At 41.9% G+C, this 23,005-nt stretch overlaps 1 protein-coding gene across 1 annotated transcript in view; it reads right to left on the bottom strand.

Annotated features, from left to right (window-relative positions):
- LOC120533472 (gastrula zinc finger protein XlCGF26.1-like) overlaps positions 1 to 22,718 on the bottom strand; it is a 48,382-nt gene extending 25,664 nt beyond the window's left edge. Inside the window, exons 1-3 of the mRNA XM_039760387.1 lie at positions 22,635 to 22,718; positions 13,944 to 14,270; positions 4,529 to 5,371 (exon numbers count right to left, since the gene is read on the bottom strand). Of these exons, the coding sequence (XP_039616321.1) occupies positions 4,529 to 5,371; positions 13,944 to 14,232 (1,132 nt within the window). The 5' untranslated portion in view covers positions 14,233 to 14,270; positions 22,635 to 22,718. The remainder of the gene's footprint in view (positions 1 to 4,528; positions 5,372 to 13,943; positions 14,271 to 22,634) is intronic.
- Between the last annotated feature and the right edge of the window lie 287 nt (positions 22,719 to 23,005).

Below are 23,005 nucleotides of genomic sequence, written 5' to 3'. Positions count from 1 at the left end.
GGAATAGCCTGCCAATAGGAATTCGCCAGGCTGATACAGTAGAGCACTTCAAAACACTGCTGACAACACATTACTTTAACATGGCCTTCTCATAACTTCAATTTAACTTAATCCTTTTCCTTTTTTTTTTCTGTCCCCCCTGGCCATTGAACCTTACTCTTTTTCGATGTTAATGTTGATTTATTTTTTATAATTATGTCTTTCATTTTTCTATTCTTTAATATGTAAAGCACTTTGAGCTACTGTTTGTATGAAAATGTGCTATATAAATAAATGTTGTTGTTGTTAATCCTGATACTCTGTATGTTCAATTTCCTCAAAATACCTATTCATGGTGGCTCTAAAATCGGTACTGACCCCTACTCTCTTTTCTGTTTCTTTTTCCGGTTTCTTTGTGGTGTTGGCCTGCGCCACCTCCACCTACTCAAAGCTTCATGATGCTCCAACAATGATGGACGGATTTAAAGGCAGAACTCTACGTGACCGTCATCATCATCAAGCCCTTTCGTGAGAACCCTAAATCCAAAGAGGACTGTTTCATTTATGTTAGGTAGAATGCCCAGAGGGGACTGGGCGGTCTCATGGCCTGGAATCCCTGCAGATTTTATTTTTTTCTCCGGCTGTCTGGAGTTTTTTTTGTTTTTTCTGTCCCCCCTGGCCATCGGACCTTACTCTTATTCTATGTTAAGTAATGTTGACGTATTTTATTTTCTTACTGTGTCTTATTTTTCTATTCTTCATTTTGTAAAGCACTTTGAGCTACTGTTTGTATGAAAATGTGCTATATAAATAAATGTTGTTGCTAAAATCTAAAATAGGCAATTAAAGGTTCTGAATGGTAAGAAAACTAAAATTAAAGCCACAAAATGTATTGCTTTAGTAGTAAATAAAAGGGTTCTAATGAAGAAATTGGTTAAAGTGAAAACCTGCAGCCATAGCAGACCTCCAGGACTGGAATGGAGGACCTTTGATCTACAAAGTAACTAAAATTAGTCTTTGATGAATGAAAGTGCTAACAAGGCATAGAGTCAAACACCAACTATCATAATCAGCAAGGACAGAGTTCTAATTAGGACACTGGCGGGAATGAAAACTCGTAGCCATTGCGGCCTGCTTTAAACATAAAAACCTTTAAACGGTGCAATTCACAGCACTGAACGCGGTCCATCCACCCTAGACATCTGTTAAGCGCACTTCTTTCAGATCTTTAATAAAGCTTCCGTTCCAATTTTCCAAGTTCCTACTAAGCGTTTTCCATCAATTTTTGTTGTTTCCCCCCTGATTTTAATGCAGTAGTAGACAGCAACTGTGAAATGTGGGCTAAAAAATTCATCCATTTGACGTGGCTTCTGGACTTGTGTCCAGGGCTGCCACGATAGGCTTCGGTATCTCCTATAAACCACCCCACCCAGGCCCCTGATTTAAGATTAACGGAGTTTGAGATTTTCAGGTTTTATTGTGTCAAAGATCAAATGCAGAAATGATATGTTACGGTAATATGCATTAAAAGATCACAAAAAGGCTCAACGTGTAATAAACTCTACACAGGGAAAGGAGACTAATTATCTCCTTTGTTGGTACTTAAAAAGTCTCATAAAACCAAATGATTAACTTATTAAAATAACAACAGACAGTATTCGTCAACTAACCGGTATTCCAGACATCACCCCTCATTGCCAAGTGTTCCTTTCCAGTCTGTATGGCACATGTGGTTACTCCTCTTCCTTCTCCGTTATTCTTTATTGCTTGTGGTTCCATGGGATCTCTGGTACTGGCAGGTTGTAATTTAGAACAATCTAGAACAGGCCATTCAGCCCAACAAATTTGTGAAGGCTTCCAATGGCGCAGTCTGTGGTGCCTTTCTGTTCCGGTAGAATCTGCTCATGGTTGTTTCACCAGTTGTGTGCAGGCCATAGAAGTTGGAGGAGACGAGGATGGCTAATTGCTCTTCTCTCTTAGTACCATGTAATTTTTTTCATATACACGTTTATTTACACTGTATGGCCTCTCTCTTTTCTCCAAGATTTCTTGGTGTGCTTACCATCAACTCAGAAGTGAACTTCACTCTTGAAGCTGGATATTTCTGTCGTGCAGTTGCAGCTCTTATTCCCTTAACATTTGCACTGAGCTCTCGTTGTACTCACCTGCATTGTAGTTTCGCACAGCCAGACATGTAATATGTGCATCTGGAGACAACCGTGAGTAAATTTTGCTTAATAGTGGGTGATAACAGTTGTGTCCAATTTCTAAAGCAGTCCAAGGCCTCATGAAGATAAAGCTCAAAGTAGGGGCGGTGATTTTGAGCTGAAAAGAGTAAGGTTGCTCTAGTTAACCTGACCCGGCAGACAACAAGCGTTATAAATTCTGATGAACGGTCGAAAAGTCTGCTAAAAAGAACCCTGTTAAGCATTGTGGCATATGTTTGGGGCCCTTTCCCTAGGTGGGATGCCACCATGCCGGAAGGACCGGGTGAGGGAGCACATCCAGGGCAGTACCTTCCCTGGAGTGCTAGGTGGCAAAACAAAACCCAACCCAACCCATGGGTTGCAGCGGTGCCTCAGACTCCCACAGGGTTCCACGGGAATTGGAGTTGGATACCATCCTGTTGGGATCCATGGGCACCGCCAGGGGGAGCTGAAGCTACTACAGAGCCCTAGAGTGCAGCTCTTCTGCCACACCCAGAAGTGCTGTGGGAAATGCATCAATGAGCACCTGGAGCACTTCCGGGTGCCTTATAAAAGGAGCCAGCAGACACTACTTGGGGAGCCAGAGTTGGGAGGAGGGAGACGAAGCTTGCTTGGAGGAGGCAAAAAAATAATAGAAAGAGAAAAAGAAAGAGGTAGAGTTGTGTTGTGTTGTGCTTGTGGGAGACGAGGGAGAAAGACTTCTGTCTACGTCTGTCTGTGTCGGGTTGGGGTGGCAGTGCCTGCCTTGGTGGTCCACAGCATATAAATGTATTGTGTGTGGACAGCACACTGCAGGTGTTAAAAATGAACAGTCTTTTGCAAGGGGAACAACCCCCTCCGCAAAAAATCCGATAACGCATTAGCATTCAAAGATATCAAAACACTAGCGGTACGTTGTCACCATTATTCACAGTTAATAATGATAATGGCAGTACTGGCAGTTATGTTCGCGAAAATACAATATACAAAATATATGTTTGAGGAAAACGGTCTGTCAGACCCCATCAAAAAGGAGGTGAAAAGGACTGCCATTAATAGAACTGATAGCGAAGAGCAACGGGAGATACAGATTTTGATAGTCAAAACACACAAATCAGCAAACATGCCATTGACACCACTCCAGCAGAACTATGGAAGAGGCTGCACGGCGTCCACCTTCTGACTGCACTTCTAAATGAACAACTAAGCGATTTAACGTTATTATCTAAACTGTAAAGCACTTTGAGATACATCATTTGTATGAAAATGTGCTATATAAATAAATGTTGATGTTGTAGTAAATTGAAATGCAAGAATGCCATGCAGTCAAAGCGTTTTAACACACAGTATACGTGTGGGACAGGATGCTTACCTAAACACTACTTGCTGTTGCTATCCCATTAATGCAATAGTTAAAATGACTGAAAGGCTTCATAATATTTGGGGCCAAATAACTGCAATGATCCATGTGTTGTACCAGACAGCCAGGACGCCCCCGAGATGGAAGGATGGGGTTAAGGCAGCTTTTCTAGGACGCTGCCTCCCCCAAGACGCTAGATGGCAGCTTCCCTGGACTACAGCGATGCCCCAGATTCCCACAGGGCACTATGGGACATGAAGTTTAATACCTCAGCCCTACTGGGTGTCATGGGTACCATCAGGGGTTGCTGCAAGAGAACCTGGGTAGTCATGTCTCACCCGTAGCCCGGATGTACTGCCAAGTCACAGGGACGAAAGCCAAGAAGTACTAACAGGCTGAAGAAAATTCAAGTTCTCCATCTGACCTAGAAGTGCTGGCAAGTCATGTGGACGAAGGACAGAAGCATTTCCGGGGTAGGGCACGATTTAAAGGACTGTTGGGAACCCAGCAGGGAGCAAGAGTCATGTGGACGAGAAAGAATAGAGAGAGGAGAGAGAGAGAAGAATATTGTGCTTTGTGTTATTAATTGCCTGTTTATTGTGGCTATGGTGCTGGGTGGGCACTGTTTAAGGAGGAAAAGAAAATAAAAATCTTCTTGGTGTTCTTAACCTCTGTCCCTTGCGTCTGCCTGTTGGGTTTAAAGGGGCAACAGTGTCATCTAGTGTCCACGGTGTGGGTATCTGTTATTTCTGTCGCTGCGGGTAACCAAAGGCAGGTTGTTTAGGAAGAGGCCCTACGGACAGAGCCTTTCCTGCAGTGGATTCTGCTGCAATTCACCACAGACTCAACGAGTTGTCCCCAGGCATGTAATTCTTGTTCAAGAATCACATCTGACCCCATGAAACTACCTGTTCTGTTCCAAAAAACACACTTCCTTTTGCAGTTTGTAATGATCTGGAAATTTCTTTTTCGTCTTGAGATCACAACTTCTCTTTAGCATGTACTTTTGTGTGTTGCTGAAGGTTACTACTGGTGGTGAACCGTTTTCCACATTCCCCACAGCAGTAAGACTTCTCTCCGGTATGAATTCTCGCATGTCTCCGTAGGTGGCTACTACTGTAGAATCGCTTGCCGCATTCAGAACAGGAATACGGCCGTTCTCCGGTGTGAATCCTTCTGTGCTTCTTCAGATTGACAACCTTTGAGAATTTTTTTCCACACTCAGAACAACAATATGGCTTCTCCCCGGTGTGAATGGTCTGGTGGGCCTGAAGATTGCCTATTTTGGAGAATTGCTTGCCGCATTCAGAACAGCAATATGGCTTCTCCCCAGTGTGAATTCTTGTGTGTATCTGAAGAGTACTACTGCTAACAAATTTTTGGCCACACTCGGCACAGGTAAATGGCTTCTGCCCCGTGTGGATTCTTCTGTGGTTATAAAGACTGCCCGATTGCGAGAATTGCTTGCCACATTCTGAACAGCAGTATGGTTTCTCTCCACTGTGAATTCGTCTGTGGGTTCGAAGGTGGCTCATTTGGGAGAATTGTTTGTCGCATTCAGAACAGCAATAAGGCTTCTCTCCAGTGTGAATTCTCATGTGACTCTTAAGTAGGCTACTACAAGAGAAGCGTTTGCCACATTCAGTACAGCAGTGTGGCTTCTTACTTGAAGGGCTGCTCCGGTTATCACTGGCTGTAGATTTTGGATTTAAACTGTTCTTCTGCTCTTGGACATCAGACAAATCTGATGAACTTGTACTGTGCATCTGTTGTTGAGTGCCGCTTTTATCCGTTCTCATTAGTTTCACAGGACTGATGTGAGAAGTAGCCGATGTCAAAATGTCCGCTGTAGAAAACAGAAACATAAAATGTTCAGACATCGGTAAAACACATATAAACAAAGAAATAACTGTCATATATAAAGCATTGTACAGGGTGAGTCAAAAAAGAAGTACCACATATCGAATGTTTATTCTGTAAAAATGCTACAAGATCAAATAATTTAAAAGAGATTTGTTTCACTGTGTTTTAAAACATGTCTTTAAGGTTGTGGTCATCATTAGTGATACACTCTTCGAGATGATTTCTCGTTCGGCCATTTCAAGTGGAAGAGCAGCGATTTCGTGGCGAGTAGCGTCTTTGAGGGCTTCAAGGTTTCGAGGTCGATGTGTGTATACCTTCGACTTGAGAAGAAATCTCACAGAGTGAGATCAGGTGAACATGATGGACACCCGACATTGCTGCACAGGAAACATCTCCCGTAACACCTGCATGGATCGCCGCGCAGGCCGTATGAACTGTGGCTCCATCTTGTTGAAACCAAGCATCCGCCACATCCATTTCTTCCAGTTCCCTAGCATTTCAATATAACGTTCTGAAGTTACGATGACCGTTGCTCCGCCCTCTCAAAAAAGTAAGGGCCAGCCTACAATGCCAAATTCTGCAAACTGTAACACGCTCACTATGCCGGGGTCTCTGATGAAGTTCATGAGGGTTTGTTTCAGTTTGTTTCATTATAAATTTTGCTTATAATATTCAAATGGAAATGTGCTTCATCGCTGCACATGATGACGGCATCTCAATGAACAGTTTGCAGAATGCGCACAACTCTCTATGGTTCTCCCAGCCTCTCTCTGTGAGTTCCTGCCCTACCATCATTTTGTATGGATGGAAATTAAGGTCCTCATGCAAAATCCTCCTGTTGGAAATGCCTAAGGCAGAAGCATACTGAACATCTAAGAGACTGCAAAATGGATGCCCTTACAGCTTGGATGTTTTCAGGCATTTGTACCGAGGATGGCCTGGAGATCTTCTGTTCAATGTTGTACCCGTCTATCTAAATTTAGCCACCCACTGAAGAATTGGTAGTGTTGCTGCCTCGCAGTTAGGAGACCCGGGTTCGCTTCCCGGGTCCTCCCTGCATGGAGTTTGCATGTTCTCCCCGTGTCTGCGTGGGTTTCCTCCAGGTGCTCTGGTTTCCTCCCATAGACCAAAGACATGCAGGTTAGGTGCATTGGCGATCCTAAATTGTCCCAAGTGTGTGCTTGGTGTGTGTGCCCTGCCCAGGGTTTGTTTCCTGCATTGCGCCCTGCATTGGCTGGGATTGGCTTCAGCAGATCCCAGTGACCCTGTGTTACAATATAGTGGGTTGAACAATGGCTGACTGAGGAACTGTTTTCCCGATTAGGGGCGTCACCATTTGGAGGCACCATGATCTGTTCATCGAGTGCATTTGATGAGCTGCATCTGGCTGCTACTTACCCTCTGAATTCCTATGGAAGTAGTAAGGGGGGGGACTTCATTTGTCACACACTGCTTCTGCCTTTTGGCTTAGTTTATATTAAATAAATAATAACACGGTGTGATATGTCAAGTCTTGTTGTTCATCTGAATTTGCAGTTACCTAATTTTAAGATCTGACATTTTATTATGTCCCGATACGTAAAACCATACAACGGTAAGAAGGGGGTACTTTCTTTTTCACATGTCCACAAGTATTATTCTGACCCTTTGCTTTTTTTTGACATTTTGTTATGTTGCAGCCTTATGCTAAACTTGTGTTAATTAATTTTTTCCATCATCAAACAACATTCAATATCCAAAATGACAAAAGTGAAAACAGGATTTCAGGAATTTTTACAAATTGATTAATAATTAGCCACACTACCTGGTGAAGACAGGCAATAGGAGAATTTAAAAAATATTTGCTCTCTCTTGCCCTGTGCACCTTCAGCAACTTTCCTCCATATTTGCGTGTGTCTTAACCTTTCTTAGCCAGCACTTCCTTTCTCGAGCACATTGCCGTAAGGACTGCTTCTCAGACCGTTATCATTTTCGAGACGCCTTTCTCATCTCCTGTCCACTTTTATACTTCCCCATCTCTCAGCGCACTTCCTCTGCCATTTCTCCTCCTCCTCCTCCTTTCCAACACTCAGATTCCTCTTTCAATCACGTCATCAAAACCAAACTGGCCAATCACACCCAAGCCAAACTGACCAATCATATTGCTCTAAAGGACAGGACATACACAAACAGGCCTTAGTATTTTATTATATAGTGGGTAAAAAAATGAAATATCACATTGACACAAGTGTTCAGACCTATTACTCAGTAATGTCAACTAAATTTATCTCAAGCCCTGTACTTGGTAGGCTTTGGACTTCAGACGCTGAGGTTGTGGGTTTAAAATCCCACTATGTGACCACGAGCAAGTCACTTCACCTGCCTGGGCTCCAACTGGAAAAACAGAAGAAATGGAACCCATTGTATTATCTTAAAATGTTGTAAGTCACCTTGGATAAAAGTGCCAGCCAAATAAGCAAATGTAACCAACACCAAGTGGACAGAGAGCAGCCCCCCTCAACTCAAGTTATTTGCCTGCAGGCCTTTTTATTCACATCAGTCATAGGCTCTCAATAATGACCCTGACAGGGAGTCCTTCCCTAACCCTAACCCTGGACCCTAAGTCTGGATTCCTCCGTGTGTAATGACAAAGCAAATCACTTTTACTGTTATGACGCTACAGCACAGTGCCCTCCTTTAACATGATACAACCCCCTGCCAATATAATGGCAACTTTATTGCGAAGATGGACAGATGGAGCATCACCGGGTTGCCAGGCTGAAATTTACAAGCCATGCCACCAGTTAATAAATAGCCATTCCTGTTCTGATTTGCAAAAAGACAGTTTCCCCTCGAGAATTAATAAAGTACATTATATTGCCAAAAGTATTGGGATGCCTGCCTTTCCACACACATGAACTTTAATGACATCCCATTCTTAATATGGAGTTGGCCCACCCTTTGCAGCTCTAACAGCTTCAGCTCCTCTGGCTTTCCACGAGGTGTAGGGTGAGTGTGTTGATGGGGATTTGTGACTAGGAACGCATTAGTAAGGTCAGGCACTGATATTGGATGAGAAGGCCTGGCTTGCTCACAGTCTCCGCTCGAATTCATCCCAAAGGTATGGAGGTCAGGGCTCTCTGCAGGCCAGTCAAGTTCCTCCACACCAAACTTGCTCCCCTATTCCTTTATAGACCTTGCTTTGTTCCCTGGTGGGTGTGTGCAGTCATGTTACCATCTACAAATTGGTCCAACAAAGTTGGGAGCATGAAATTGTCCAAAATGGCTCCGTATGCTGAAGCATTAAGAGTTCCTTTAACTGGAACTAAGGGGCCAAGCCCAACCCATGAAAAACAACCCCACACCATAATCCCCCATCCACCAAATTGTACACTTGGCACACTGCAGTCAGGCGAGTCCCGCTCTCCTGGCCAGATTCGTCCATTGGATTGCGGGATTCGTCACTCCGGAGGACATGTCTCCTCTGCTTTCGAGTCCACTGGCAGGCGGTGGGCTTTACACCACTGCATCTGACGCGTTGCATTGCACTTGGTGATGTCAGGCTTGCCTGCAGCTGCTCATTTTCCATCAAGCTCTCTGTCTATGCTGCATTGTTCTTGAGCTTTTGGAGGTTTGGAGCTATCGACTCTGCAGAAAGTTGGCGACTTCTGCACACCTCAGCATGTGCTGTCCCCGCTCTGTGGTTTGGCATGGCCTACCACTTGGTGGCTGAGTTGCTGTTGTTCCCAGTTGTTTCCACTTTGTTATAATACCACTAACAGCTGACCATAGATTATTTAGTCATGAGGAAATTTCACGAATGGACTTCTGGCACAGGTGGCATCCTCTCACAGAGCCAGGCTTGAATTCACTGAGTTTCTCAGAGCGAACCATTCTGTTTGCAGAAGCCAGCAGTCTGCATGCCAAGGGGCTCGATGTTATACACCTGTGGCCAAGGAAGTGATTGGAACACCTGAATTCAATGATTTAAAAAATTTAAAAAAACATAAGAACTTCACGCTTACAGGTTCTGTCCTTAGTAGCACAGTCTTATTTCACAAACAATTCAGCACGGATGCCCAAACCACCAAAATATCTGTCCACTTCAGGTGAATTCTTTAAAACTCACTTTAGATGCCCTATTTTATACTAACAAACGATACATTTGGCATATTGTTTGTGCGGGGCAAAGGTAATTTTTTTTTTTTTCCCATCAATGTTCACAGAGCTCAGAGCATTTCACTTTTGATCGAGCAGATCACAATTCCAGTGGGTCACAAGTTTACAGACACGTTGTTCATATTTGGCAGCGTTGCCATTCAACTGTTCAATTTGAACCAAACATCTTGAGGAGTCTGAAAAGATATTCCACATACTTATGTTTGAAATTTATCACTTTTATTTTTTTGGGTGACACTCTTAGAGGGCTAGGACCACTGGTAACAAATTAAATACCTAGGACCACCAGTAATTAATCACGTATCAAAAACAAATGTCCTATTTATAATTGGTAAACCTCAAGACACCATAAAACGACACTCTACATGCCTGTTTTACTGATCCCTTTTATTCTGAAGCTGTGTGAAAAAGTTATGTTTGTATCCTATTAGGGAGTGAACCCTTGGGGTCCGATCTTGTGATCGTCCCCGTCACTCAGTGAGGAAGCGTAACAGGCTTAATCCAGCAGTGAAGACACCACATATAATAAATCTATGCAGAAAAACCAGAGTGTTTTAACAATATTCTCATTATGGTCTGCAAATATACCCTTCAATCGAGATGTCACAATACCAGAATCGTTGTATTCAACACCAATATCAGGGAACTTTTATGACGCTTGATACCTGTCAAAGCCACAGCAAAAACACACATCCCATACAATGGCTTTTTACTAAGGTACCTCCATTATTGAAATGAATGATATTGTGCATTTTCTGCAATACAGGTCAAGTCAGGTTGGGGTGCATGCACTGGTACAGCACGTTGTCGCACCCACCACACGACGAAACAGCTCAGGGTCCTGGTTGGCAACACCCCAGGCAGATACACAGTCCAAGCCCCACCCTCCATAAATGACCCTCTATCTGCCACAGGTGTTACGTGGGTGTCCCCTTGGCCTGGTCCAGCCACTTTGTCAGCCGGCTCACCCTCGGGGAATCGCGCCACATGGTAGTAGTTCCGTAACCGACGCTCCCTCACAATGCAGGTAATGTGCGTCATTCGGGACTCTGTGAGCAACACAAAGATAAACCAGCGGGACCCAAGGATTCTCTGAAGAGACACATGGAGTTCAGTCTTCATCTCAGGTCACTGGATAGCGTCCATGTCTCACAAACAGGAAGCAGCAGGACTGTGAAGACTTCGTCCTTTTGCATAGATATCTGGAGTACCACATGCCCTTTCCAGTGACCTCATGACCCCCCCATGCTCTCCCAATCCGTCTACTGACTTCACAGGAAGAGTCGCCAGAGACATGAATGTCACTGCCAAGGTAAGTAAACCTCTCGACGAGGTCAACACTCTCTCCACAGACAGACACACTGCTGATGGCCGTGCCCAAGAGGTCATTAAAGGCCTGGCTCTTTGGTTTTTATCAGGACCCTCGCAAGCCCAGACACTCAGACTCCTCTCTCAGGCTCTTGAGAGCGCTGATCAGACCCTCCAAATATAAATACAAACTGTAGCAACAGCTTTAAAATACTAAGAGTTACCCAACTGTCACTTAAGTTAACAAGCATTGGCATTCCTAAATATCAAAATACAATGCAGGGCTTGAACTTTAAAGTGTGCCAGAGATGAAGGGTCTCTGCCAGAGAATAGCAAATGCAGAGTTAGGAATCTTGGGGGAATTTCAGCATAGGTTTTTATAATGAATGATATCATAAACTATCTATCTGACTTACCTTAGCATGTGCACATTCTAAATTTATTTTCTGGTCTGTAACTGAAAACTGCTTAAAATCCAAACTAAATATAAAAAATCCAAACAGTCTTATACCTGTACAGTTGAATTAGTGAATTCCAAGATACTTCCATTTAAACAAACTCTTTAAAGCGGTTTTTGTTAACAACAGACTTTCCAAATCTGGTTTGTCAGAGACCCACTCTGTTAAGTTTATAACATTTGTTATTGTATGGGCGGCATGGTGGCGCAGTGGGTAGTGCTGCCACCTCACAGTAAGGAGACCTGCTTCCTGGGTCCTCCCTGCGTGGAGTCTGCATGTTCTCTCCTCGTGTCTGCGTGGGTTTCCTCCCACAGTCCAAAGACATGCAGGTTAGGTGCACTGGCAAGCCTAAATTGTCCCTAGTGTGTGCTTGTGCGCCCTGCCCGGGGTTTGTTTCCTGCCTTGCGCCCTGTGTTGGCTGGGATTGGCACCAGCAGACCCCCGTGACCCTGTAGTTAGGATATAGCGGGTTGTAAAATGGATGGTTATGTAAGATTTTACAGGGAGTGCAGAATTATTAGGCAAGTTGTATTTTTGAGGATTAATTTTAATATGGAACAAACACAGTGCTATCAGTCAATCCAAAATGTTAATAAACCTGAAACCTGAATGTTTCACAACGGAAATGTGAGTGTGAACATCATCAGGGGAATACATATGTGCACACAATTATTAGGCAACTATTAGTGTGCAGATTTATTATGCAACTAAAGGAAAAATGACAATTTTCCCATCTCACTTGTTTATTTTCATCTGTTATAGTGAGAATAATAAACAAACACCTCAAAATTTACAAATAAACATCTCTGACATTTCAAAAAAAAAATCAATCAATCAATCAATGACCAATATAGCCACCCTTCTTTCCAATAACAGTCATAAGCCTTTCCATTCATGGAGTCTGTCAGTTTCTTGATCTGTTGACGATCAGCTTTTTGTGGAGCAGTGACTACAGCCTCCCAGACACTCTTCAGAGAGGTGTATTGTTTTTCTCCCCCGTAAATCTAGCGTTTAAGAAGTGCCCACAAGTTCTCGATAGGGTTTAGGTCAGATGAGGAAGGGGGGCCATGTCATTATTCCTTCATCTTTAAGGCCTTTACTGGCTGGCCACGCAGTGGAGAACTTCGATGCAAGTGATGGAGCATTGGCCTGCATAAAAATCATGGTCTTCTTCCTGTATCACTGTTTGAAGAAAGTGTCTTCGAAAAACTGGCAGTAGGTTTGGGAGTTGATTTTGAGTTCATCTTCAATGCAAAAGGTCCAACTAGCTCATCTTTAAAATACCAGCTCATACCAGTACCCCACCTCCACGTTGGAGTGGAGCTCTGTGCCCATTACTGATCCACAGGTCCATCCATCTGGTCCATCAAGAGTCACTCTCATCTCATCGGTCCATAAAACCTTTGAAAAAAATCTGTCTTCAGATATTTCTTGGCCCAGTTTTGACGTTTCAACTTATGTTTCTTGTTCAGTGGTGGTTGGGTTTCAGCCCTCCTTACCTTGGCCATGTCTTTGAGCACTGAACACCTTGTACTTCTGGGCACTCCAGGTAGGTTGCAGCTCTGGAATATGAAAGTACTGGAGGATAATGGGTTCCTGGTAGCTTCACGTTTGATTCTTCTCAAATCTTTGGCAGCTAATTTGCGTCTTTTGTTCTCAACACGTTTCTTGCGACCCTGTTGACTATTTGCAACAAAATGTTTGATGGTTCTGTGATCACACACCAATATCTTAGCAATTCCAAAAGTGCTGCATCCCTCTGAAAGACTTTTTACAATTTTTGACTTTTCAGAGTCAGTTAAATCTCTTTTTGGCCCATTTTGCCCGAGGAAAACTAGCTGCCTAATAATTCTGCACACCTTGATATAGGGTGTTGATCTCCTTAGGCCACACCCTCCCTCATTACACAAATACACATCACCTGACGTGCTTAAATCCAATAAGCATTCAAGTTAATACAGCTTGGAGTTGGAATATACGCATTCAAAATGATGATATGGTCAAAATACTCACTTGCCTAATAATTGTGCACACAGTGTATATTTGTATTATTAGATGGTTAACAAAAAAATATGACCAAAGAGTGGGATTTAACAGATTAGTAATTGTCGGTACTTAACGTAACTTTATAATGCTGGTAACCGTTTTGTTTTCTGTACTTTTGTACCAAATTAGTATTGAAATATAAGTTCTTTTGACGTCGAAGCCCCTCAAATGAAAACACTGTAACTTTTTCTTTTTTAAAAAAAAAAAAAATCACATGCTGTTAGTGTTAACAGACGAGGTCACGGTTGTGATGACCCCCTAACCGAGCCCCTCTGCAGGCTTTCCCCATTACGATAAAGATAAGAAACATTTAACTGTTAAAAATGTCACGCTCCCAAAAATCTCTGGAGTTATTTAAATAAACGCTTCTTGTGTAATTTAATAAAAGAAAATAAAAAAAGAACTTTGCTCACTTTTCACCAAAAAATTTGAAACCTTAGCACATTTCCATTTTTCACATAAAGACTCACATAGAGAGCCCACCACAGCACTCCATGACCCCAGAATCAACACACGTTAATTTATATTATTTTAGAATATAAATAATATATTTTATAATATTTTATCATATAGTTTTATGCTTACTTGCTCCTGACGAGATCTCCTCGGTCCTCTTTGCGTCAGACTTGAAGGGCTCAGACCTCACCTTGAAGTCAACGGGCTCCACGCTTCTATGTTTGTGCATCTCGCCGATGACCGCTGTCTCCTCGGCTTCTTCTTTAATGCCCACGGTCACCAGTTCATAATCCTCATCTGTAACGCCCAGACTCTCCTGTTCGGAGTGGACGGACCCCCACTCACAGTCCTCCTCTTTAACTGTTACAGTCATTATCTCCGTGGCACTTACGTCACACGTTTCCTGTTTCATTTCCATCCTGACGTTGCCGTAAAACGGCAGCTACTCCTTCCTTGCTGTTGAAAGAATGAGATTTAATTCCAATTAAACTTCTAGAGCATAAGAAATCTGGCAATTGAGAGGAGTCCATTCAGTCCATTGAGCTTGTTTGTTTAGCTAATAGCTCATCCAAACACTTCTTAAAAGTTGTTACGGTTTCTACTTCAACTATGTTTCATCCAGTTTATATTTATGCAGCTTTGCTCACCGGTGCAGGCACAGTGCACTGTAACAAATTCTCAGCCAAAATGCAAAAGTACAAATTTTACATATCACTAAAGACAGAATGGATACACATAAAGACACACAAAAATTACTTTCAAACTGACTAACATAAACTAAACTAATTGTTAAGCTACTGACCAGTTGACGGGTCCTGGCAGTTTGTTTCACACTCCCACAATTCTTTGCACAAAGAGGTGCTTCTCAATTAAGATCCAAAAAAACAGTTGATACTCTTACTGTTAAGAGAGTTCAGAGAAATCACATTGCAGTATGCTGATGGTTCAAGTCACGCCATACTTACAACTATTTTCAAACAAGACCACACTACATGATGTGATATCATCTACTGTTAAATTCGGCTCCGTACTTCCTCAATACAGTATAAAAATAAAAATGTTAGATTTGTTCTGTGTATTGTAGTGTATTGACCCCCACTGCACACCCAACCTACCTGGAAAGGGGTCTCTTTTTGGACTGCCTTTCCCGAGGTTTCTTCCATTTTTTCCCCTACTGGGTTTTTCCTTGTCTTCTTAGAGATTCAAGGCTGGCGGACTGTCAAGAGGCAGACTTCTTGTCTGATTTTGGGTATACAAAAATAAATTGCATCGTATTGGATTGTATTGTATGCTGGCTCGGCACTCTTCATTTCAAATTATGAAGTGTAAACTGTGGTAGAAACCTAACATCTCTCTATTATAATAAAAAAAATCTTGGGACGAGACGTGACTTTTTTGAAGAGACTTTTTGGAAGGAAGTCCCGCGAGACGGAGAGTTTTACCATGAGATTCGTTCAAGTCACGCCATACTTACAACTATTTTCAAACAAGACCATGGTCATCAGGTGCATTCCGGCAATTAACCTGGACAGACACCAATCCATTAAAGGGCTTACTTATGACTGCGGTGGGATGGCACCCTGCCTAGGGTTTATTTCTGCCTTGCACCCTGTGCTGGCTGGGATTGGCTCCAGCAGACCCTGTGATTAGAATATAGCGGGTTGGATAATGGATGGATGGATGGATGGCTTACTTATGAACGAACACACACACACTTACGAAGATCCAGTTAAGAAGCGCCCATTCATCTAAATATGGAAGCAAAAAACAAAGTCAAACAAATTAACGCAAAAATTGTTACACCGTAAATTGGTTAAACGCATATCAGACTATGCTGAAACAGTTGATGGTTTTCATGTAGAGGATGAAAACATCAACTTACAATATCACAAAGAATATCTACAGTCATATGAAAAAGTTTGGGAGCCCCTCTTAATTTTTTGGATTTTCGTTTCTCATTGGCTGAGCTTTCAAAGTATCAACTTCCTTTTAATATCTGACATGCCTTATGGACACAGTACTATTTTAGCAGTGACATTAAGTTTATTGGATTAACAGAAAATATGCAATATGCATCATAACAGAATTAGACAGGTGCATAAATGTGGGCACCCAACAGAGATATGACATCAATACTCAGTTGAGCCTCCTTTTGCCTCTCGACGCTGTCCTCCTATAGCCTGTGATGAGTGTCTGGATTCTGGATGGAGGTATTTTTGACCATTCTTCATACAAAATCTCTCCAGTTCAGTTCAATTTGATGGACAGCCTGCTTCAAATCATCCCATAGATTTTCGATGATATTCAAGTCAGGGGACTGTGACGACCATTCCAGAACATTGTACTTCTACCTCTGCATGAAGGCCTTTGTAGATTTCCAACTGTGTTTTGGGTCATTGTCTTGTTGGAATATCCAACCCCTGCCTAACTTAAACTTTGTGACTGATTCTTGAACATTATCCTGAAGAATTTGTTGATATTGGGTTGAATTCATCCGATCCTCGACTTTAACAAGGGCTCCAGTCCATGAACTAGCCACACAGTCCCTCAGCATGATGGAACCTCCACCAAATTTGACAGCAGGTAGCAGGTGTTCTTCTTCCGCCATGCAACACACTTTTTGTTATGACCAAATAACTCCATTTATGTCCGCTTTTCACGAGAGAACTACTTCATGGATTTAGATTGGTTTTTTTTTCTATAACTTGCTTGAACATTCCGTTGATTTTGCGACTTTCTCATCACGCTAAGTATCATAGTTCACTTATGGTACCGATGTATTAGCGCGAATCCGAGAAAGACTCATCGGGCTGCGGGGAGGGGGCGGAGCCCTCCTCTCTCATGTGTCTGCCTTGGGGCGGCGTAACCTTAACTCCGCTTAGTTACCGAACGAGAGTACTACTTAACAGATTTAGATCTTTTTTTTTTTTGGTATAATCTTCTTGAACGTTACAGTTGATTTTGCGACTTCTCTCATTTCGCTAAGAATCAGAGTTCTCTTGCAGGAGCGATATATTCGTGCCAATCTGAGACAGAGGCTGCAGGCCGAGGGGAGGGGGAAGAGTGACATCAGGAGTAGAGAGCTGGGCGGGGCCTCCTCACTGTGCTGCTTCAGTAATACGTGGTCAGAGCCGCGGGGGATGGCTAGTAATGTAATATAATAATATGAAGAAGAAGAATATTAATAATAATAAAAACAATAATATGAAAACCTCTCAGGGTGGCATGGTAGTGCTGCCGCCTCACATTAAGGAGACCTGTGGGTTCACTTCCCGGGTCCTCCCGGCGTGGAGTTTGCATGTTCTCCCCGTGTCTGTGTGGGTTTCCTCCCGCAGTCCAAAGACATGCAGGTTAGGTGCGTCCCTGTTGTGTGTGTGTGGGTGGGTATGTGTACCCTGAGGTGGGCTGGCTCCCTGCCCGGGGTTTGTTTCCTGCCTTGCGCCCTGTGTTGGCTGAGATTGGCTCCAGCAGACCCCCTGTGACACTGTAGTTAGGATATAGTGGGTTGGATAATGGATGGATGGATGAAAACCTCTCTTCAAAATGAGAATCTAAAATGGCATGTAACTCTATCCCAGGAGTTTTTCCCGCTTTAATTAAAAGCAATCACACCACTGGCCTCTTTCTCATTAGTGTATTATCAATAAATGAAACTAGCAAAGAAGACAAAAAGTAAAATAATTTTATAATGCTCTAAATTCATAACCCTTATCCTCCAGTGACATTGAAATGTCTAGCATAACAAAGGGAACACCGTCACTCAGTCTGGATGTTTTCTTACATGATTTTTTAATCAATAACAAAATAAAGAGAATTGCTGTTGAAAGCATTGCCCAGACACCATCCAATTAATAAAATAACCCTCAGAGCGGCAATTTAGAATATGTTTCCAGTATAAAGTTAGATTTATCTTCCATGTCGAGTTATGTGAGGTACATTTGGATTCTCCAAATTAAGCAATATGCATATTTGTGTGAGCCAAGTCATGCAGGATACTTAAAATTTACGGTTTATTAAATGCTTTCCACATCCCAAGAAAATATAACGCAAATACTGATAAGTTCTTATTTTTTTTTTTTTAATATACACAGCATAAAACTTGGAACACCAATAGTAAGTCAGTCATTTTACAACCCGCTATATCCTAACACAGGGTCACGGGGGTCTGCTGAAGCAACAGTATTTATATTAAATATATATTTCTCTTCTGGTTCGTCCTGCTTCCACTTCAAAACCGGTCCCATTCACTCGCAGCCAACATGGCATTTCTCGATTCCTATTCATCCTCTTCCAAACCCTCCTCCATGCTGCCTGCGGCCTCCCATACACCTCTGCTTCCATGGGTGCACAGATAGCTCAACCTCCTGGCCACGGACCATACGGTTTTAAAATTTATCACCAAATCTCTCCACTTTACGCTAACACTTCTACCTCTCCAGGATATGGACAGCTGTATGTTTTTGACACAGCACAAGCTGCTCAAGTACGCTTACAAAATAAAGCAAACTGTACATGCAGCAAAAATGTACTCCTCCAGCTAGATTCTATGCTCAGAACAATCAACCCCTTTGCTAAATCATACAAACACATGCGTGAAATCGCTCAGTCCAGTCCAACAGCAACAGTATGAATGGTTTTTAAGGAAAACCCTAGTCAGGATTTACGACGATACAATGCCCCAACATGTCACACCGATGTTGCAGCGATTTTTCTTGGAGAAGATGGCGAACCCCCTGCTGAAAGGCCTATTTGCATCTATCCCATAGGCAACTCCTGTAAACAGTTTTCCACTCTCAATATGAATTGCGATTCTATGGTTTACCCACTTTTATTCTCTTACGGAGACATTGGCTGGCACAAACGTTTACAACATGTTCCCAATAAAAGAACCGCCAAGCGAATAAAGCTTACTCAATAGCAGTTTTATGCGTACAGATTATCAATGAGGAATATATTTAATATTGTGCACTCCAGCAGCAAACTATTCCAATAGCACATCGTAGATGCGTATGTTAAAACAGAGGGCGCGCGTCTCAACGATCTCCGATTACATCAACAAGTTCTGCACGTGGAACGATACAAAGGACTGTCAGACGCACTGCAAATAACTGATCGTGATCATATTACCATCCACATTTGCAGGAAGTCCAAGATAAATGCAACAAAACTATCAGGATGCCGTGGCCATAGTACGCAAATTCGGAAAGCCTGATTTATTTATCACTTTCACATGTAATCCTGCTTGGCCGGAAATTCTACATGCACTGTCGGATACCCAAAGACCAGAGCACAGACCTGATATTGTAGTAACGAGTCTTTTGGATTAAGCTGCAGGAATTACTTACATTCTACAACAACATCTTTTTGGGGTTGTTATCTCTTATATTTACGTAATCGAATATATTTCTGTTCCTATTCCTATACCACTGTATGCTACGGTGGGCATCAGCTAGTATTAAATATGAATTTAATTAAAGTGGAAAAGCATTCACAATGTAATAGATTTACTTTCTTTCTCTCTTGGCAGCACCACAAACTTATTAATGGACTTTGTAGATTATGCTGATGATTTTTTTTAAAATAATTTATCTAGATGAGAGCAGGCCATTCAACCCAACAAAGCTCGTCAATCCTATCCACTTATTTCTTCTAATGTAACATCAAGTCGAGTTTTGAAAGCCCCTAACGTCTTACTGTCTACCACACTACTTGGTCGCTTATTCCAAGTGTCTGTGGTTCTCTGTGTAAAGAAAAACTTCCTAACGTTTGTGTGAAATTTACCCTTCACAAGTTCCTTCTAACTGTGTCCCCGTGTTCTTGATGAACTCATTTTAAAGTCACCGTCTCGATCCACTGTACTAATTCCCTTCATAATTTTAAACACTTCAGTCAGGTCACCTCTTAATCTTCTTTTGCTTAAACTGTAAAGGCTCAGCTCTTTTAATCTTTCCTCATAATTCAACCCCTGTAGCCCTGGAATCAGCCTAGTCGCTCTTCTCTAGACCACATCTAGTGCTGCTGTGTCCTTTTAGTAGACTGGAGACCAAAACTGCACTCAGTACTCCTGAAGAAGGGGCCTGAGTTGCCTCGAAAGCTTGCATATTGTAATCTTTTTAGTTAGCCAATAAAAGGTGTCATTTTGCTTGGCTTTTCTCTACATTCATAATGGCTAACACGGTACAACAACCTAGTACTACTAAGTGCTCCAGAAATCTGTACATACAAACTATATACATGATGATAAACTTCTGGAAATTATTTTCTTATCCCGCTCCCAAGGTGCAGCCCTATGAAGAGGAAGATATTCTATTTTTTTACACACGGAGCTCGAGTCACTCCTGAAAGAGTCTTATGTTTGTTCGAAGTGTTTGAATAACGTTTCTGTCTCTAAAATCTCCTGTGTATCTGTGCAACTCTGTGACCCAAGCGTGACAGCGTTTGTGGATTTCACTTTCACCAAACAACAAATCTTTTAATTCTCGCAGATTGGCCTCTTCATTGGGAAGAAACAGTACTTCTCCCTGATGGCAACACAAATTAGACGATCTACAAGTCTCTGACTTAAAGTTTAAAGCCAAACAATATCTACATACTTCTGTCATATCACCTATGTCCATATATTTTATATATTTTGATTCCATAGGTGGAATTACATCATGACAACGCAACCTATAACAGCTCATGAGTGAGTATCGTTTCTTTCTCTCTTACACAAACTGCGTCTGACAATAGCAGTCACACAAATGAGAAATGATTGAACCGTGTGTGTGGTTGTAAATGTTTTAGATGCAGGCAGGACTCTTCCCAAATCTCTTTGCATAAAGTCTTGTCTCACGGGCTTGAAATTTTTTCTCACGGGATTTCACTTTCACCAAACAACAAATCTTTTAATTCTCGTGGATACGCCTCTTCATTCGGAAGAAAGACGACTTTTCCCTGATGGCAACACAAATTAGACAATCTATAAGTCTCCAACTTAAAGTTTAAATCCGAACAACATATATTCGATCTCTTTTTGCTGCTCCGTTATTTCACAAAGTAATGATTTCCATTTGTTTGCGCTAATGTGATCTTTACTATCATTTTTTTGAGATTTTCGAATTTTCATACTTCCATTATCTCTAACCTGCTCTGCGTGTGCATCGCGCCAATGATTTTGAATTCTTTATGACGCTCTACTTTGTCATCTACTCTTTGTCTTTTATTTCCGGCCCTGGGTGTGGTTCAATCTCTTGGCACAAAGTCTGGTCTTACGGGACATGATATTGTCTCTTTGAGGAAATCATGCCTCTTCTCTCTTCCCAAAGTGTATTTATTATAATAGAGAGATGTCTATTAAATGTAGCTAGCATGATACAGTAGTAATAGCATGTAACAACATTACAGGGAGATTTCCATAGGAATTCTTAATCAAGTTCACTTTTTTGTTTGCTTAGCGCACTTCACCGAGCGCCGGCGCAGGGAGCTGCGACAAGTTCTCATGTAAACTACAAGTATAGACTTTGTAAATGTCAAAATACAGAATTAGTACATTGATTGAACTTAATCCCCAAGAATGAAATTTGGCTTTTAACAGAAAATAAATAAATAAATTACATTTTCACAGCTGCTTGGATTGATACCATTATTAAAGTTTTAGTTAAGTTTTACCGCAGGATGCCCTTCCTGACAATAGCCCTCTCTGTTTTTTCTTGGCTTGGGACCAGCACCAGGTTGGGCTGGCTTGCCACCTAGTTTCTAGATTTAAATAAATATATTAATAAATTATAATAATAGGACTAAAAAGGAAGAAAATTAAAAAGAAAAACACTTCAGACTTGGCAGTTGGTCCCAGAGAGTCATTATGCAGACGTAACCAACAACATTTGTCTAACTAATTGCTGAAATATGGCCAGTTGACAGCATGGAAAATGAAAAATATATAAGCATAAAACATGGGTCAATTACAGTTTTACATTACACTTAAACTAATTGGATCTGAAAAGCATTAATAGGATAAAAAAGAAAAAAAAAAGCATAAACAGCAACAGTATTAATATGGATTTTTAAATTAATCGAGATTGAAAAGCATTAACAAAGTAATTGATGTACCTTTTTTTCTTTCTATTGTGACATCGCAAACTCGTTAATGCTGTTGAATTATTTAATAACTCAGTACATCCAAACTGTACAGCTGATGGTTTCCTACTGGAATTACTTTTCTTCTGTCTATAAAACGTAACTAGTATGATGTAGTAATTATATTGCAAGGCGTTCGTCTGAGCTAAAGGAGACATTATCCAAATGTAATGATGTGTTGACAACTTTGAAGGTGGATCTTCGTATATTATTAAGAAAAGGATCAACAGATTCTGTATCCCCTTCATATACGAAATATGACAAGTGAGAGAAAACCATTCAGTCCATGCAGCTCTTCTCTTTAACCAACAGCTAAACTGTCCCATTGGCTGCCCTTTGACTGAACTTTGCGTCACTTGTAGCTGTGGGTTTTCTTGTAAACAAACAGGAAATGCAGAAAAGAACAAGGCGCTATTTCTGCGTGATGTTGCTTCCTTCTCGAGCTCAAGGGATTCGGCGATCAACAGAGGACACCAACGGAACGTGTCTGGGAACTTTGAGATGGAAATCGGAGTCGACAACGTGTCGTGTTTTGAGTCTCAAACAGGAGACCAGGCGTCCGTGAACGGCAAAGAGAAATTCACTGGAGCAGGACCCTTAAGACTCGGCTTGCCTGTGATTCAAATCGCGTAACACTGACTAGAGCAAATAATGAAAAATCCATCATCCGTAAAGTCACGGCCCAAAACTCGGATCACTTACCTTGTGCCTCTTGGTAATATGAGAAAGGCAACTGCCTCGTTCTCTGCTTGTAAGACACAGACACACGAGCCGACATCCCTTTTCGTCGCGTTTGTGACGTCACGCGGCTCGTCGCGTTGCCTGCCGTTTAGGCGCACGCGCGCTCTTTTGTTTACATGCAGCTGCTCGCGGCTGTCTCTGCTTCCCTTTAAAACGAAGAGTGAACAATTAGGAAAAATATTTTGTAAAGTGACGTAGATGTGCTGTAAACGTATAATCTGTGTGAACATTTTGCCTTACTTTAAGACAGAAAGCGTGATATTGCTTGAAGGTTTGTATAGATTCAAGTCTCAGTATTAGACATCAAAATGTTATGAGCATCTGTCTTTATT

Source organism: Polypterus senegalus, chromosome 8 (genome assembly GCF_016835505.1).
Source record: "Polypterus senegalus isolate Bchr_013 chromosome 8, ASM1683550v1, whole genome shotgun sequence".
Taxonomy (NCBI): domain Eukaryota; kingdom Metazoa; phylum Chordata; class Cladistia; order Polypteriformes; family Polypteridae; genus Polypterus; species Polypterus senegalus.
The sequence above is the reverse complement of the archived record's forward strand: the minus strand, read 5'-3'. Positions and strand labels throughout refer to the sequence as shown.